This window comes from Ipomoea nil, unplaced genomic scaffold (genome assembly GCF_001879475.1).
Source record: "Ipomoea nil cultivar Tokyo-kokei standard unplaced genomic scaffold, Asagao_1.1 scaffold3314, whole genome shotgun sequence".
In the NCBI taxonomy this organism is placed as follows: domain Eukaryota; kingdom Viridiplantae; phylum Streptophyta; class Magnoliopsida; order Solanales; family Convolvulaceae; genus Ipomoea; species Ipomoea nil.
Window position 1 is genome coordinate 789,363 of NW_017619742.1, and position 19,195 is coordinate 808,557.

At 40.8% G+C, this 19,195-nt stretch overlaps 1 protein-coding gene and 1 long non-coding RNA gene across 2 annotated transcripts; both read right to left on the reverse strand.

Moving 5' to 3' along the window:
• Positions 1–8,944: 8,944 nt before the first annotated feature.
• On the reverse strand, positions 8,945–9,688 carry LOC109169502. Its single transcript, XR_002052235.1, has 3 exons — positions 9,678–9,688; positions 9,231–9,299; positions 8,945–8,966 (listed from the first exon to the last, which is right to left on the reverse strand). It is a non-coding gene; the product is annotated as an uncharacterized LOC109169502 (long non-coding RNA).
• A 4-nt stretch (positions 9,689–9,692) lies between these two features.
• LOC109169369 lies at positions 9,693–18,169 on the reverse strand. Its single transcript, XM_019318251.1, has 5 exons — positions 17,849–18,169; positions 11,577–11,778; positions 10,787–10,895; positions 10,546–10,645; positions 9,693–9,812 (listed from the first exon to the last, which is right to left on the reverse strand). The coding sequence occupies exons 1-4, from the start codon at positions 18,167–18,169 to the stop codon at positions 10,546–10,548; spliced, it is 732 nt and encodes a 243-aa protein (XP_019173796.1). The 3' UTR covers positions 9,693–9,812.
• Between the last annotated feature and the right edge of the window lie 1,026 nt (positions 18,170–19,195).

Below are 19,195 nucleotides of genomic sequence, written 5' to 3' on the forward strand. Positions count from 1 at the left end.
GCCACCACCGAAATTTTACGGTAAGCTCAGCGCTACCTCTTAAATTTCACGGTAGCTCTGCGCTACCTCTTACAACAACAATTTCGAAGAATAAGTTTGGTGTTGGTCACAATAAATTAAAGGAAGATAGAGATTTTTTGAACCTATCTTCAATTTTTAATTTCGTATTTAAATCAATACTAGTGGCATGACCCACTAATCATGTGTTATTTAGCATGCAGGGAACGACTTCCGTGAACTAATGGGTGCTCCGTGCGCCTAATCGTGACTCATGGGTGTTCCGTGCGCCTAATCGTGACTCATGGATGCTCCGTGCGCCTAATCGTGACTCATGGGTGCTCCGTGCGCCTAATCGTGACTCATGGGTGCTCCGTGCACCTAATCATGGCTCATGGGTGCTCCGTGCACCTAATCGTAACTTTCATATGATCTCCCCACTCCGAGCAAGGAATGTCACAACTTTGGTGCCCCGTGCACAAACATGTAGTCTCAGTTTCTACTTTCTTATACTGACAAATACTTGCACTTAAGAAAGTGGGAGACTCATGATGGAATAATATAGTATGCCTGCCATATTATTATTATTATTATTATTATTATTATTATTAATTAGTCAAAGAGAAGAGGTCATCATGGCAAGAAAATAGGGAAGGCTACGGGAAGTTACAACTGATGACATTATATAAAGATTCCGGGATGCAGACAAAGGGGGAGGCCAGTCTCAATACTAAACTTCTCTTCTACATATACTCTCCTTTCTTCTTCCATATATTTCAGGGCCATGGCCTACATACCTGTGTACATGTACTACACCTACAAATTAGTGGATTTCGGCTTGGCTTAGCCCAAAAAGGCTCGTGGTTTTCACCATATTGGTTTCCACGTTAAATATCTTTGTGTCCTGCATATTTGTTTCTTATTTATTGATTCCCTGCAATCCTTTTATCATTTATATTTTCTCCATGGAGATGTTTATTCATTAATTGGATTAATTAACACGGACCCCCGGGTTAATTAATTCCATTAGATATATAATTATATAAATTATAATATCGAATATTATATAGTGCAATTGAAGAATTGAGTTGTATTTTCTCAATTAATAACAAATGTGTAGATGTACGCTTTTAGTGCTGAAAATTTAGAGATTTTATATATAGGTGTTTATGATTTGTATTAAGTGGCAAATTTGCTAATGTATTTATATGGAAGATATAATTTCTATGTAGATATATACCAATTTTGTCATCCTCGCATAAAAAGAAAACATAATATCACTGGAATTATATATTATTGAAAACCACTTTGTATACGACATTGGTAGTTCCAATCCATTAGATATTAGTTAATTTGCAATCGTTATACCCTGCACCATGGCGCATATATCACTGTGCGGCCTACGCCTCCCAAAACGACGTCGTTTTGGTAAGTTATGTAGGTAGTTGACGTGATTATGTACATTATGGTACGGTATACAATTATGTGTATTTTTGTTTATAAAATTATGTACATTTTTTTAATACAATTATGTACATCCGAAACAGAAAATTTATGTGTATTATGTTAAAAGTTTATGTGTATTATGTATTATGTTAGATTAGGTGTATTATCTTAAAAAAAAAAAAACATGTGTATTTTGTTATACAATTATGTTCATTCATGTATACAATTATGTGTATCTTAGTATAAAATTATGTTCATTTTTGAACATGAGATTTTTTAAAAAAAGAAAATTAACCGCCAACATAGGGTAGCAAAAATTCAAAAAAAATAAAAATAAAAATAAAATAAACTGAAACGACGTCGTTTTGCATCAGGGGGATTGCACGCCTCGATGCACGATATAAATTGTCGTGTCAAATCATATCTTTTTTTCCGTCATAAATAATTAATCAATAATTGTAATAATAAAATTGTAGATTCAATTTGTAATTAAATATGAATAGGACATAATTTTTTTTTTTAAATAAAAAAAATAAAAAAATAAGTACTCAATCTATTTAATGGTTATCATAACTACTGCATATGCAATTTTACTATGCAATTAGGCCATTGAATGAAAAAAAAAAGTGAAATTAGGCCACTGAACACTCCAAATGTATGCAATTTCATATGATAGCAGTTTATCATCAATTTTAGTGGGTTACCTGCTTACGTAGCAGCGGAGTTGACATTTTTAATAATTTTTAATCAAGTTTTTTTTAAAAAAAAAATTATTTACAACAAATTTATTTTTTTAAAATTTATTTATTTTTTTTTATTTAAAAAAAAATTATTATTAAAAATTATTAATAATTCCAACTATATATTTTTTTATTTATTTATTTGACAGATCCGCCATTTTAACATTTTGACTAGAGACAAAATGTCAAAAAAGTTGTTTGGTTGTTCAGCCGTTTGGAGCAACGGTTTGTTCCAAACCATTGAAAACTGAACTGATACATTTTGCAGCTTTCAATTTGGCATTTTGAGAAAGAATAACATTTTTCCAAAACACACTTTATTATATTTAAATTTTAAAAAAAAAAAAAAAAAAAACTTAGAACTGAAGTCATTAAAGGTTCCTTAATTGAAGGAGTTTTTTTAGCTATCAAGCTTGCCCAACAGTGATGGGCAAGCAAGTCGTTTCGTAAGTTAGTAAGGGAGCAATGCTACTCTTATATAGAGGAGCTCTTAGAGCTCATCTTCATTCACTAACGATATTGGATCAAAGTTGATTCCACATCTGTTATGTCTTTTATTTATTTATTTTTATTTATAAATTTTATATTACAACAACAACAACAACAACATGTCTTTTTACATTTAACCTCTAATAGTAAAAAGCTAATTTTACCAAACATCTTTTTTACAAACCGCTAATGCAATCTATTGGTTTTATGACTTTTTTTTTTTTTTTACTTCCGCGGTCGACCGTTTTTTGCGGCTTACCACTCACTGGGGGAATTAGTTGGCCGACTGCACTAGTTGGTCAGCTTTATTGGTTGTCCTACACCGGCACTAAGCGACTGGTTCGCTCATCGACATACAATTGGTGACCCAATGCCTAACTTGTAACAACTCAAAATTTTATTTTATAAATCTAATTTTAAGAAATTCCAAAATAGCCATTTTCATTCCATTAAAATTTTTTGCGATCAATTGGTGTTTGAATAAATTATTTTGACCCATTTTAAATTAATTCGACACCAAAACTTATTTTTATTCCAAAATCCTAAATTTTCTGGTACTTCGCGTACCAAGTTTTAAATTGAGAAACCAATCTGAGTGAGACCGAGAGAATTCTGAGAAGCTTTAAACAAGTGTTCATTTAGAAAACTTTTTGAAAAAATTCCTTTTCAACCCCAAAGTATTTAAAATAGCAATTTTAGCCCTTGGGTTCATGTTGCTAGGTGAACCACAATCTCCCAAAGACTTAGCCTGATGCATCATTTAGCCAACCTTTTGCCATTTTTACCATCAACCAATCATTGTGGATTCTCCTAGGGTTTAGTGCCCCTATATAATAGAACACAATCAGACTTTGCCTCTTGATTCCCAACCTTGTATTCCTCCCCAAAAGCTCTACAAGACATCCAAGAAAAACATAGTAAGTTCATAGCTCATCTTAGCATTCCATTTCTTCTAGCTTTCCTTCTTAACTTCCATCTTCGAGAACTTAGTCTTAAGGTTGTTATATAGTTTGTTTAGGGGGTGAAGGAGGGTTTAACTAGCTTGGGAAGAAGGTGGAATCCCAACAATTAGGAGGAATCTACAAAGGTATAACCCCATGGACTCCCTCTTTGATTTTTGGCTTTGTGAAGCCTTTTTTGAGTAGAAATAAGTAAAAATGGTGGATTTTGGTTGTATTTGAGCTTGGAAGTGATCTAGTATTTGTCTTTGAAGTGTTGATAATGTTTTGAATGTTTTGGACATGCTTGAAATGTGTTTTGCAAAAGAAATGATTTATCTGGTGCACACTGTGTGTGCACCAGACCAGAGTAACGGCCCTAGCCGCGGCCCATCAAGGGGGTCGCCGGCTAGAGCCGGGAGAGAGGGCCGTTACCTAGGCCCGGCTTTGTAGTAGCCTAGAGGGGCGGCTCATGAGGAGCCCCGCTGTAACACCCCGAAATTTTTAGAAGTTTTCAACCTTATAATATGAAAGCAATTCTATTAATAAATTTCAAATAGATTTTCATGAACATAAGGGTCTAGGGTGTTATGCCACATCTGAGCTGGAGAACTCAGATGCACAAGCTACATTAACTAATTATCCTCAAACAATGTCACTACATCATCAAGGCATGCAGGCCGAAAGGAAAGACTAATCTATCTAAACCGAGGTCCTCTAGCGCGCTCCGGTGGCTAATCATCTGTGCCTGAAAGCCAAATATATCTGTTCAGTGAATAATGCTAGTAACCCACTCCAACACATTAAAATACAATATAGGTATGTATATATATCTAGATATAGGAAAACCATTTTGAAGCATGAAGATATATACTTAGGAGACTCTAGCTTTAAAACCGAGAACAGACTCAACAGATAGGGATCAGCACATTCAACAGTTATAATCAAGCATACAAAGATATCATTATACATCTTAAGGTCACAGGTTAACTTCACGCCATTCAAGTCATCTTTAAATAAATCATCTTTATCATATAAGCACACTTTGGTGGCGCCACAGGACCAATCGCATGCCCATACATGAGGGTTAGCGCATATAGCGCTAACACGGCCCCGCAACACCCTGCCTCATACCGTAGCATGAAGGGATTGACCGTAGCCAACCGATTAGACCGTTGACGAGCTCAACGGCGGATCACAGCCCTACACACCGCTGACGAGCTCAGTCGGTAAACTGTGACTCTCTTTTTGGACTGCGACCCTACACACCACTGACGAGCTCAGTTGGTGGATCGCAGTCTTGTGAGACCGCTGACGAGCTCAGCGGCGGACCATAGCCCTACACACCGCTGACGAGCTCAGTCGGTGGACTATGATCCTCTTTGTGGACTGCTGTAACACCCCGAAATTTTGAAACTTTTAAAGTTTATATAATAAAGGTAAATTCTCATTAGATCCCAAAACATAACATAAGAGTACGGGGTGTTATGCCACACTTGGGCTAGAGAGCTCAGGTGCACAGGCTTACTAACTAAAATCCTCAATAATATCAATACATAAGCATGGCGAGCAGACCGAAAGGGCAAACTATCTACTCTACGCTCCGGATCTCTAGCGCGCTCCAGTGTCTACTCATCTGTGCCTGAAAGCCAAATATATCTGTTCAGCGAGAGATGCTGGTAACCCACTCCAACGCGTTGAAATACAATACATATAGATATATATAGATATAGGAAAAACCATTTTGAAGCATGAAGATATATCCTAGGAAACTCTAGCTTTTAAAACCGGGAATAGACTCGACAGATAGGGATAAGCACAGCCAACAGTTATAACCAAGCATATACAGATACTAGCATGTATCCTATGGTCACAATTTCACTTCATATCATCCATATCCTCATTCAATTCGTATCTCATCACACAAGCACACTTTGATGGCGCCACAGGACCAATCGCATGCCCATACATGAGGGTCAGCGCATATAGCTCTGACATGGCCCCGCAGCACCCTGCCTCGTATCGCAACACGAAGGGGTCGATCGCAACCGACCGATGAACCGCAGCTCATCATAATGTTTGATCGCAACCAAACAGTGGACCGCAGCCCAAGAGTGATCATCTGACCACAGCCAGGAATATGAACCGCAGCTCATGTAAAACGTTTGATTGCAACCAAACAGTGGACCGCAGCCCGAGAGTGTAAATCTGACCGTAGCCAGCTTCTGAACCGCAGCCCAGGTATAACCAATTTGATCGCAACCAAATTGGGGTATCATGCACACATAACACATAGCAAGCACATGCAACCCACATTGACACATTGGGAAGGGGGAGAAAACGTATAACGAAACCTATGCATGGTCATCCACATACTATGAATAATCCTAAGGGGTTCATACTTCTTTCACCTAGGCCAACGGGATACCAATTCCACTAGCATGCAACATATATATATATATATATATATATATATATATATATATATATATAAGACTCGTTTATCCTACGAATTGTACCCAAAATATCAAACTAGACTTTAGGCACGATAGACGGAGTCCGTTGGGACACTACGAGGATCAAGAGAACATCAAACGGGGAAGCTGGAGTCCCGAGGTGGAATAGATTCCAGCGGGTAGCCGGTGGGTGAAGGGTCACCCGCCGGCGACGAGTCTCCGGGCAGCGGGTGCCCGGCGGGCAGTCGCCTGCCCGCCGGCTGCCCGCTGCCGGCGGCGTTATTTCTGGCCGCGGGTAGGTGGCGGGTCCCCTACCCCTACCTACCCCCCACTGACTCTTTTTCACAATGAACGCCCCGGAATCCTTTGTGGAACCCGAAACCATGCTTAGACACCTTTAAGCGCAATTGACGATACCACGTAGACAGTTAACGGATCAAAAGCAAGAATCATATGGCACGTATCCTATCATAATTTCTAAACCAACAACAACACCCGAGCATGCAAATTCCCATCCAATATATCAAGAATATCACAATACGAATTTCACGATACATCCTAGGGCTCTAATCATATTTAAATCATCAAGAACATAACTCATCTTTTAATATCAAGAAACATTAAGACTCATCAAGAATAACACATAATCATCAAGAATCCCCTATCATCATCAAGATCATCAAGATCGCACATAAAATCATATCACTACTTATCAAGATCACATCATCAACATCATAACGATTCATCAAGACACAAGAATATAGAGGGATGTCTAAGAGGGAGATCATAGCTAAGAAAATAGGTTTTGTTGAGACATGGGTTACCTCTTAGCCTTAATTAATTTCCTGGGCTATGAAGGGTCTTTCTCTAAGCTTTCTCCTTTCTTGATTTCTCCTAAGGGAATTCTTGGAACTTCTTGTGTGGTGAGAGATTATTGTGTGTGGGTTCTAGGTGCCCCCTATGTCCCCTATTTATATACCTAAGAGACCCAATTAGGGTCCAAATACTATAGGCTTGCTAATTCTATTCCTTTTTGGACTAGGGGTTGGATTTTGGAGGTGAGGGCCCACGGACTATGGTGGACCTTTTTTCCTAATTAATTACTCTAATTTAATTCTTTCTTTTGGGTAAATGATTAAATGATTAATTGGTTTTAGGGGTCGTAACACGGGGTGTTACAACTGCAGCCCTACACACCGCTGACGAGCTCAGTCGGTGGACTGCAGCCTATGTAAGTCCAATTTGACCGCAGCCAATATTGGGGAAGTCATGCACATATATCACGTAGCAAGCACATGCAATTCATATTAACACATTGGGAGGGGGGAGAAAACATATAAAGAAACTTATGTGTGGTCATCCACATAGTAAGAAATGCCCTTAAGGGTTCATGCATCTTTTACCTAGGCCAATGGGGTACCAATTTAACTAGCATGCAACACACAAGACTCTTTTTCCTTCGAATGGCACCCGAAACATCATACTAGACTTAGGCACGATAAACGGAGTCCGACGGGACACCATGGGGCAGGGGAACGTCAAACGGGGAAACCAACACCCCAAGGTGGGGGAAAATCCAGCGGGTGGAGGACCACCCGCCGGCGACGAGCCTCCGGGCAGCGGGTGCCTGGAGGGCAGTCGTCTGCCCGCTGCCGGCAACGTCAATTCGGGCAGTGGTAGGTGGCGGGTCCCCCTACCCCCCACTGACTCTTCTTCAATATATTGGTCCCGGGACCCTTCTTGGTTAATTAATGGAATTTAATTCTCTTTTTAGGGTAAGTAATTAAATAATTAGTTTGGGTTAGAGGCCGTAACACGGGGTGTTACACCCTCTCCCCTTACAAGAGGCTTCGTCCCCGAAGCCGGTGCGTGGTTTCATTCTTTCACCCCTGGACGTCACGTATTTTCGCTTCCTGGTTAGGAGATGTGGCTCCACGTGTCGTTGTTGCTGGGGTAAAGTAGAACTTTGGTGAGGTGGTGCTTGAGAGGGTTTTTGGGTCTACCTTGGTTTCCTGATCTTGAGCTAGATGCCCCGCGTGTGCCCAATATGGCCTCGATTGTTGCCACCCTTTGATTTAATGCCCGTGTCGCGTGGATTAGGGATGATAACCCTTCATCCATGATTTGGTTTTGACGGGTGAGCTGCATGAGGATGCGTTCGTTGATGGACTCTCTATCTTGGCGTTCCGGATTTTCCCTTTCTTGTGTGGGTGCTGGCGGGTTAGGTTCACTGTCCTCCTCTCTTTCTTCCTGTTCCCCTTGTCCTCCACACTCTTGCATTGCCCGTCTTAGCTTCTTGTTGGAGATGTCTAGTTGATCTACCAATTCTCTCCGTTCTTCTTCGGGTTTAAGACAAACCTCCTCGAGGGTGATGTATTGTCCATCTCTGGTGTAGTAGCGCTACTACACAGCAGGCCTTTAACTTCGGCTATTTAGGGCCTTTAACGTCGGCTAAAAAGCGATGTTGTATAGTAAACATACAACGTCGGCTAAATAAAAACCGACGTTGTATATTTTTTTTATTTAATTAATACAACTTTTAGCGTCGGTTATTACAAAATAACCGACGTTTTTTGTATTTAATTTTTTAAAAAATTAACATAACACGTCGGTTTTTATTTAAAAACCGACGTGTTATGTTATTAAAAAAATAAAAAAAAATTATGCCCACAGCCAGGGAACTGTAGCAATGGATTACTGTTAGAACAGTTTCAATTGCTGGAAAGGCAATTAGTTTTTGCCTTCTTTTCACCTACACTTGCTAATAGAAGAAATTCCATTTACATATAATTGCCTTTGTTGCTAGGAAGATGATGACAAATAACAGCAATGAAGCTAGCAAAAGAATTCTGATATACTTATGCAGTTATGCCCAATGTCTATATGAGTAGTTCAAATTCCTTCAATGAAGAAAGTAGCATATTAACATGTGGCATCAGCTTCTCAGTCTACTTTAACTTCAAAGGCTAAGATCATAATTTCCCAAATCACATTGAGTTTCCCCACATTTCTATGTATGCAAGCCTAAGATAACAACAGAATTAAGCAGTGTACGCCACCAATCTCCAAAATAGCCTTTAATTAATCAAAATCAGTATAAGAAACTAAGCATAAAGAAAATGAACACCGCAACAACAATATAATGAACTAACAATTAGTCTTACATGAGAAATACTTCCATGTATGGCAGCTCTCTCACGTAATAACTGATTTCTTGGAGACATGCTCCCTGCCTGCTTAAATAAAAATCATAGATTAATAAGACAAAACACTTGCATCAATTAGAAAACTTAAAACTCGAGATTACTCACCTTGTATTCACTAATATCATCTCTTACAGAACTAAGAAGTTCCGCATGTTCCCACATTGAGCTTATATTCCCTTTAATACGTTCTAAACTCCTGAATACAATCATGGAGTCAGTACAAGAGAAACGATAACCAGAAACTTTAATATTACTACATACGTTTTTCTTTTTCTTCTTCAATTGCTAATGTAGATAATAATTATTTTTTAAAAAAAAACAGTAACATGTGGCTAACTTAGCCATGGCATTCTAGAGGATCAATATAATGAGCTAATGGGAAAGCCTTTGCACAATCAATCCAACCTAATCTATTAAATCTGGGTTTCTGATCGCCCAGCCTCTTTTTCTGTATGCTTCACGAACTTCTTCACACGAATTACAACAATCATCATCTGACTGCAAAAAGAATACAAGTTCTTTGCCAGAACAATGATAGAACTGCAAATTCCATGATAAAAATAAGAGAGAAATCAGCAACACAGAGGAAGATCCCCTACCAACAAAGTCACCATATAGAAGAGATATGGGTTAATGACAGGTGGAAGACCATTGACGTCAAAAATATTTTAAAGGGGTCACAGAACTGCAACCCATGACAAAAATTCACCCAAATAATCAGCCATGTAGGGTCAAACAGCAGGGTTGCCCCTCCCCCTCTTCCCGAATGAACAGACTCAAACATAAATCAATAAATAAGCTACCACCCAAATGCTTTATACCCAGAGATGATTTTCAAATTAGAACTCTAAACAAATAAGACTATATTTATTAATTTGTGTAACTCCTGATGTTTATAAGCCCTCTCATCAACTATATCAGTATATTACTTTATTTCTTTCCTACCTCTTTAAGCACACATTCATTTCAAGTTAGTATTGCCTACAAAGATATTAGCTTTTCAAAACTAAAGATGTAGTCACAAACTATAAATCATACTGTCATGGTGCATGAATACAAATAAAAGTTCCTTTATTCATGTTTGCTGTTAAGGATTCGGCAGAGGTTATATGCATGTGCACATGCAATATTCTATGCATGTCAGTTAGCCAAAGGTAGAGGCCAAATATGAGAGAAAGGACAGAAGTGAAGAATGCAACCTAATGGGAAGATGAGCATGAAGATGGTAAGTATTGTGACAAACAAGTGCACCAATCCATATTCATTTTATTACCTAACCGTGTACATCACCACATACAGTGAAATGCTTCCCCTCAGGAACATTGATGTCAATAAGTGAGGGCAATGCTTGCAGCACAATTTGGTATGCATATCTACCAAATAAAATCCAAGATTTTAGATGGGAAAATATAGAATGATTTTAAATTTAAAGAACAGAGAACTATATAAAATAATAATAATAATAATAATAATAATAATAATAATAATAATAATAATAATAACACGATTAACACCTTCTATGTAAGTTCTTTTGGCTTTTGAAGTCCTCCATCATTTTCTTCACAAAATCTAAAGTTACAACATCTCCCTCGATCCTGGCACCAGTGTATTGTGACTCCACTTCTACAAGTAAATAAGAAGAAAGAATCAGAAGAATGACTCTAGAAGCTGAGAAGTAATGTGAAAAAATGAAAAACTAAGAGCAATTTCTTTGCCAACCATTTTGAAATCAACCTTTAAATATTTGTCCGACTCCCTGTAGATAAATTAAGAGCAATTTCTTTGCCAAAACAATGAAACAAGAATATACAAGAGCATGTGCTATGAAAAAAGCAGAGTGTAAGAATCCAAAAGAAATGTACCCATCAAGCGTTATATAAAACATTCTACAAGCACCATAACAGAAAGCAATACATAATATCCAATAATCCAGAATGGCAGAGCCATGTCCAAATTCAACACTGGATTCAAGTCTCAAAAATCAGCCACAAACTAGAACATCTAAAGAAACAACTAGCAATAGGAATATTATCCTAAAATTCGAAAGGAGCTTATCGTAATGAGTTACGCAAGAATGTACAGTACTAACCAGAATGGCTAAAAGAACAAATCGGTTGATCTTTGAAGGCCATGGGAAATTGCTGCACTAATATCTAATTTTACTCATTACAACCCACAACATCATCTCAGGTACGGACCTACGTACTCAGATCAGATCTGAGATTTATTTTAAGAAATAATAAAAAAAAAACAAAAAAAAAAAAAACAAAACAAAACAAAAGCAAGGACAGATCTGAGATTTACCTTTGGTGCGGCGGTGCGGCGGTGCGGCGGCGCGGCGGCAGGAAGGTGTGCTGTGCGGTGGCTGTGCTGTGGTGAGAAGAAGAGGACGGCGTCGGGGGCAGAGGTGGCTGTGCTGTGCGGCGGTGGGAAGGGGTGCGGTGGTGGCTGCGCTGTGCTGTGGTGAGAAGAGGACGACGTTGGTGGGAGTGTGAATAACTTTTTGCTGTGATGAACGGAGATTAAATTAAAAAGTTTTTTTTTTTTGAACAACCTACAACGTCGGCTAATAGAATATTAGCCGACGTTGTATAATTTTAAAAAAAAATATTAAAATTATACAACATCGGCGGTGCAAACAGCCGATGTTGTAGATTAATTATATAAATTAAAAATAAAAATTAATTACTTACGACATTGACTATTTATATAGCCGACGTTGTATGTTTACCATTTTTATTTTTTTTATTTTTTACTTATAACGTCGGCTATTATCTATTAGCCGACGTTAAATGTTTTTAATTAATTTTATATATTTAATTAACTTTTAACATCGGTTATATAAATAACCGACGTTAAAATACTGACGTTAAATGTGAATTCTGTAGTAGTGTAGATGTCGTTGCGGCGGAGATTCTGGGCATTGAAAATCATACCGCTTACGGGTTTGATCTCCGTGTGGCTTAGGTCCACTCTCTTCTTCTCCATGATCCAACTTAGGATCATACCGCTTACGGGTTTGATCTCTGTGTGGCTTAGGTCCACTCCCTTCTTCTCCATGATCCAACTTAGGATCATCCCGTAAGGTAGACTAAGCCGGTTACTAGTCTTGCAAAACTCCATGTGTTTCAACATAAGGGTCGCTAGGTTGAACTTGATTTTGTGTTTTAGGAAGTAGGCAAAGGTGCACACTAGGCTTCCCACATCTTTGCTCTTGTTGTTTGTAGGCAACAAGCTATCAGTCACAATCATGACTAGTATCTTTTGTTCAGCGGTTATCGATTTCCTGTTTGGCCGGGTGGCCGAGGTGAAGCCTTCTTCCTTTCCTAGTAGGTACCCCGACGTAATCTTTATACCCCGTGCTTTGGGTACCGATCCATCCTTTCCAGTCATAATCTGACACACCCGTGGTGGTCAGTTTTAAGAGTTTGCCCAAGAGGCCTTCGGAGAGTATTATCTCCTTGTGTAACACCCCCTAAAAACACATGCTATAAAAAGCCTTAACACATGCAGATAACATAACTAAACAACTAGCACAGCGGAAGATTAAAAGATAACTGGATAAACATAAATACAAGTCATGGGGTGTTATGCCACGTTCACCAACAAAGATGAACGCTACGGCAAAATATGCATGGTTCACAACTATCCCAAACGGAAGGAGCTATGCTATCGGGTACTAGACTGCGTACTCATCTAGACATCACATAAAAGAACACAATAAAAACATGGGACGACGTCCGGTCAGCGAATAACGCTGGTAACCCACCAATACATGTGAAATAACATACATAAGTAAGGTATAAGTTGTAAAACCATTTTCGAAACGGAATACATATATATAAGTGCAAAACCAAGAGTAAAAGCCAACATAATACTCAACACTCTCAACAATAACACGTGAACGCATCCCAAAACCGCTAGAACAACATGACTCACAAGAAGAGTCAATGCATGATCTATCATCACACAATAGATCAAAACCCGACAAGCACAATGCAAAGGAATAAGACTCACACAACGGCAACACTTGCCAAGGCAAGACATGCCTTTGTGACTACACACGTCACAAGAGAAGAACTCACAACAACGGTTACACGAGCCCTCGTGACATCACCCATCACGAGTTGATATGCCTTTCTTATGCCCTGTTCCAACCTTATGGCTACCCCCAACCTTGTATCTTCCTTCCAACCATTACCTCCAGGACCCCTGTACTTCTTAGTCCAACCTTTTCCCTCCTGGGACCGTCGTCCCCCACCAACAAACCACCAACAAGACCACCAATTTAATAGTACACAAGGTACCGCACACACACACACGGCGACACACGCCTTCCCAAGAAATACGTGAACCTGACACACAGGTCACAACTCCATAATCACGTCACGACCACCACGAGGACTGCTGCAATACCTTGGTGACTAGTGTCCCATACCACTAATCGTGCAATCCAGGTAAAGCCACACACGCATCACACCTCAACAGGAATCAATCAACGGATCACAACGAAGGTATGAAACATATTTAATCAAGGAATGGGTCACAGCCCAACAACAACAACGATGAATAACACAAGTTATCATCAACCAATCGGAAGGTACAAGCAACACACACACACACTAGCATTTAGACACTAAACTAGCATGCTTATCAAACGGGTAAACCAAAGATAGTTTCGAAGAACACACAAGACTCATCACGGTTCAACGAAATACAATGTTGAACACTTAGCACGATTCAAGACACCAAAGTCCTACATGTATACCTACCATATAGTTCTAGACATACGAAACATCAAGAAGACACACAAAAGAACATCGGGAAGTCAAAAGACCAAATACCGAGTCAAAAGAATCACGGAGAACAAAAACCCACCATCACCACATCATGTACCCGCGGGTAGGCCTCTACCCGCGGTTCTGCCCGCGGGTACAGGCCGCCCAAGAAGTGTACTCCGCGGGTGGGCGGCGGGTTGGACCCCTACCTGCCGTTCCGCCCGCGGGTACAACCTGTACCACAACAAAGCACATCGCGAATTTTCACCTCAAAACTCAAATTCAAGTCTAAGACATGTCAAATCTCACCCAATACAACAAAATGACTTGAATCATAGGAAATGCCAAGCAATGGCACAAATGAACCATAAACACAAGCTCTAGATATGCATTTTCACAAGACAATGCATAAATACTCTCATTTCATAGCAAAACACAAGTAGAATCCAAGAAATCACATATAGGTAAGCAAAATAGATTTTGTAGAGCATGGGTTACCTCTTGTAGACTAAAATACTTCACTTTACACCTTAATAAGCTCTTCTCAAGGCTCACCTTCCAAACCCACTTCAAGAACAAACCAAAAGATCATAAAGATCGTACCTTTAAGAAAAGACACCTAAGATGAAACTAAAAACACAAGATGAACTTAAATCTTACCCTCCTAGATGCCCAATTATAAGAAAGGTTGAATCTTCGAAGCAACTGTTGAAGTCTTGGCAAGGTCCCAACTTGGCTTGGAAGAAAAGCTACTCACCTTTTTAGAGAGAAGGTAGAGCTAGGTTTTTAGAAAATGTAAGGGATAGAATGAAGATGTTTACTAGGTTAGGTTATAATACTAACACGATGTGAAAGGTTAAGAATGCCCTTACTAACATTAGGAAGTGTAAGGAACAAGGGAACTCCTTACAAAGCTCAAGGTACAACTTGACTTTGGGGTTGACTAGTCAATTACTAGTCCCCAAGTATTGAATTTTCAGGATTTTAGGAATCCATTCACCAATTGAAATAGGATTAATTACTCAATTAATCCATTAATTGAATTTGGATTTTGGGGTGTCACATCCTCTCCCCCTTCAAAGAAGCTTCGTCCCCGAAGCTTGGGTACGACGAATTAAAAGCAACGGTGATAGGAAACAACATTGTGACAAGAGGTTCAAGAACGAATTCTTTTGGTCAAAACTCAAAAGATTTCACAAGAATTTCAAACAAAAAAGATGGTATATCAATCAAGGATTGGCAAGAGTTTAACAAATGGATGGATTGAGCATCACGAACTCTATCTTAACACAACACCAACTTCTAACCAGCCACAAGAACAAGACAACCAACACAAGACACCCACTACTACTACTAAGCTAACTAAGCCACAAGGCAACAAGCAAAAACAAGCGCGAAAGCAACAACAAACAACCAACAACGGCAACAACGGCTAGGGAGATACAACTACTAAGAAAAAGGCGAACAAGGTAGCCACAGCTGCACACTAGAAGGACTCGCTCTCCGACTCCTTGGACTCGTCCTCGTCTTCCCCTCTATGACTCGAGCTGGCTTCGATCTGGTCTAGCCTGTGGTGCACCGCGACGAACTACGTCTTCATGTAGGCGAGACCCTCCTCGATCATGCGGTTTTGTTGACGAAGCAAGGCGACAACACGCTCTTCGTGCGACATGGAGTCGTGCTCCCTCTTGGTGCGAGCTTCTCTTTTTCGTCGGTTCTCTTCACTCTCCGAGTCACTTTCTTCAGCTTCAACGGCTTCTGGAGCTCCCACCTCATCCTCACGGTCGGCTTCATCTTCGGCTCCCTCATCACCTCCCAAGCTCTGAACAGCGAGGCTCAACTTCCCGGCATGGATTCCAAGCTCGGTTGCCAACTCTGCCCTTTCTTCGGGTGCTTTTCTTGCCACTTCTTCAAGCGTGATGTACTCACCATCATCAAGCTGAAACAGATTACAACTCCGAAGGTTGGTGGCATCCAACACTAGCTTTCCCACGGCCTTCGGAAGGCAACCATCCACACTGACACCCTTCCTAACCAAGATCCAACTCAACACCATCCCGTACGGTAGGCTTTTCCGATTGTGATCTCGACAGAACACCATGTGTTGCAACATCAAAGCAGGCAAGTTGAACTTAACTATATTCTTGAGACAAAAGGCAAAAGTGCACTCCAACTTCCCCAACAACTTGCTCTTGTTGTTGTTAGGCAACAAACAGTTCGACACCAACATCACCAAAATCCTTTGCTCCACAGTCAACCACTTCTTCTCCGGCCTCGAAGCTTGAGTGAAACCACTCGTACGACCCAACAAGTAGCTCAAGTAGTCCCGGTACCCCATGGTATCCATACTAATCTAAGAATGACCACTATAATGAGCCACTCCGGAAGCAGTCAAACTCAAAAGCTGAGCCAGCCTCTTTTCAGAAAGCACCAACCTCACACCTCTCACTTTGGAAATGATCTCAAGCTTCTCACCCTCTTTTCTCACAACCATGTGACGGTAAAACTCCTTAACCAAACTCGGGTAAGTCTCGGCCCTTATGGCGAGAAACCTATCCAACAAACCCTGGAATCTAAGCATATCCAACAAGGAATAAGGAAAAGATTCCGGTTCAAAAGCTTTACCTTCAAGAACAAGATAGTGGGTATCGACCCATTCCGCTTTCCTAGCCAAACTTGATCTTCTAGGCATGGTAGGAGATGACCCAAAGCTCAACAAAAGGTTCCCACAACTTTCCTCTTCTTTTTCATGATTCTCTCTCACTCTCTCGCTGTTCTCTCTCTCGTTCGGCTTCCCGGCGACACAGCAGGCGTCACGACGAAGCTCCGGTGGTGCGTCGACGGTGTGGCGGTGGCACGACGAAGGTGTGGCAATGGGCAGGTGGTGGTGGCGGGTTGCAGGTGAAGCTACGGGTAGGGGGTGGGGTTTCGGCTACTCACGGGTGGGGAGAAGGTAAGAAGAAGAGAAATTGGAATTTTAGGGATTTGAGAGAAATCGGGGAAAAAGGTGATTTAATTTGGGGATTTTGGGTAAAGTGAGAATTTATGGTTTAGATGGAATTAAAATTGGATAAGTTTTAAGAAAGATAATTAGCTCAAGTGGTTTAGAAGTTGGGTTGACAAAGAATATGCTTAGGTTCGCAACTCAAGGGTTACAATTAAAAATTTTGGCTTGACTTTTAAGCTACACAAGAAAGGATTTTTGGTATGAATTGGCTATCTCCAAATTCAAAGAATACTTGGGAAAATTTATGGAGTTTACAAAGGAATTGTTGTAAGAACAACTAGGTATAAGGATTGTAGAATTGACCCAAGCACAATTCATTCCAAAGATGGATAGCTAACTTCACAACGAAACTTATATGCCAAACTAAGGAAGTCACTTAGCAAGAAGAAATTACACTAAGCTTCGAAAGAATAACTACTTAAGAAAAATATGCCAAGGATCGCCACGTAACTCAAATAGACAACTACGAAACACAAGATAACACTCAAGACAACAAAGAACACGATGCTCGCGAAAAACAAGGATAGGCTAGGGAAAAGGGTTACCTGCCAACTCTTCCTCCATCAAGCCCTCCGACTCAGCCTGTGAACGCGCCATCACGAAGACCCTCCCAGGTGGCCTAGCTCCAACTGCTCCGCGACTCGAACTACCTCCCGATGCTCCTCCGGCTCCCGGGGGTGGCGGCAACGCTCTCTGACTTGCTAGCTGGGGACACTCGCGACTTTGTGACCACGATCCCCGCAACGAAAGCACTTAAACGCCTGGCCATGACAGTCTTGGCCCGCGTGCACCTTCCCACATCTTCGGCACGGAAACAACTTAGCTTGATCCCCTTGCTCCATCCTTTTAGGTCCTTGAGAAGAAGATGACACGTTCTTAGCCTGAAAACTCGGTCGTGGCTTCTTAAAGGTAGAAGAACCTCCGCCTTCAGTCCTCTTCATAGCTTGCTCGTACGATCGTCTCTGAAGCTGCTGCACGCGATACAGATCAGCAGCACACACGTAAGCGTCCTTAAGAGAACTTGGCCTACTCACAGTCAAAGCTTTTCGCGCCTCGTAGTTCAAACCGACCACGAATTTCTCGACTTTAGCGAGTTCTGTAGGCACAAGCATCCTCGCGAAATGTGCCAACTCCAAGAACCTATTGTGGTATTCAACCACAGATATATATCCTTGCTGCAGGTGGAGAAACTCTTCATACATGGCGGCTCGCACATGTGCTGGTAGAACCTCTCGCGCATTCTGTCCTTGAGCGCGGACCAATCGAACTCGGGTTCTTCAAGAAAAGTCGGACCTTCATGGACCCACCACAAATCCGCTTCATAGCAAAAGTAAAACGTTGCCAACTCCACTCTCCTCTCTTCGGGGCAACCCACAACGGTAAAGATCTTGTCGAACACCCTTAGCCACTCTTCCAAGACTACCGAGTCTTCCTCACCAGCGAAGGTTGGCGGCCTATGTCCCGACACGAAACGACCTATATCACGGTGCCCAGCAGGTGGAGGAGGCGGCACAGCGTGATTGTTGTTCAACAAAGATTCACTGAGCGTCTGCATGGTCTGAGTCAGCTGGTGGAGATTCTGAGCGAGCTGCTCGTTGGTCGGGGTCTCCGGGGTGCGTGCTCGGGGACGAGGAAAGTTCTACAACAACAACACGATTACCAAAAGATAGCAAACAAGCAAAGAACAGAAAGCAACACTCAGCTCATCGCGCAACCTAGAGTCCTAAGCCTAGCACTTAGATTCTTAAGGTCGCTTAAGGGTCTCAAACCACACTTAGCCACTTAGAAAGTCTAGACTTAACTCTTTCTAGGCTCAAACCTAGGCTCTAATACCAACTGTAACACCCCTTAAAAACACATGCTATAAAAAGCCTTAACACATGCAGATAACACAACTAAACAACTAGCACAGCGGAAGATTAAAAGATAACTGGATAAACATAAATCCAAGTCATGGGGTGTTATGCCACGTTCACCAACAAAGATGAACGCTACGAAAAAATCTGCATGGTTCACAACTATCCCAAATGTCACAAGTCTACAACTAGATCGGCACACAGGCCATAAAACAAACGGAAGGAGATATGCTATCGGGTACTAGACTGCGCACTCGTCTAGACATCACCTGAAAGAACACA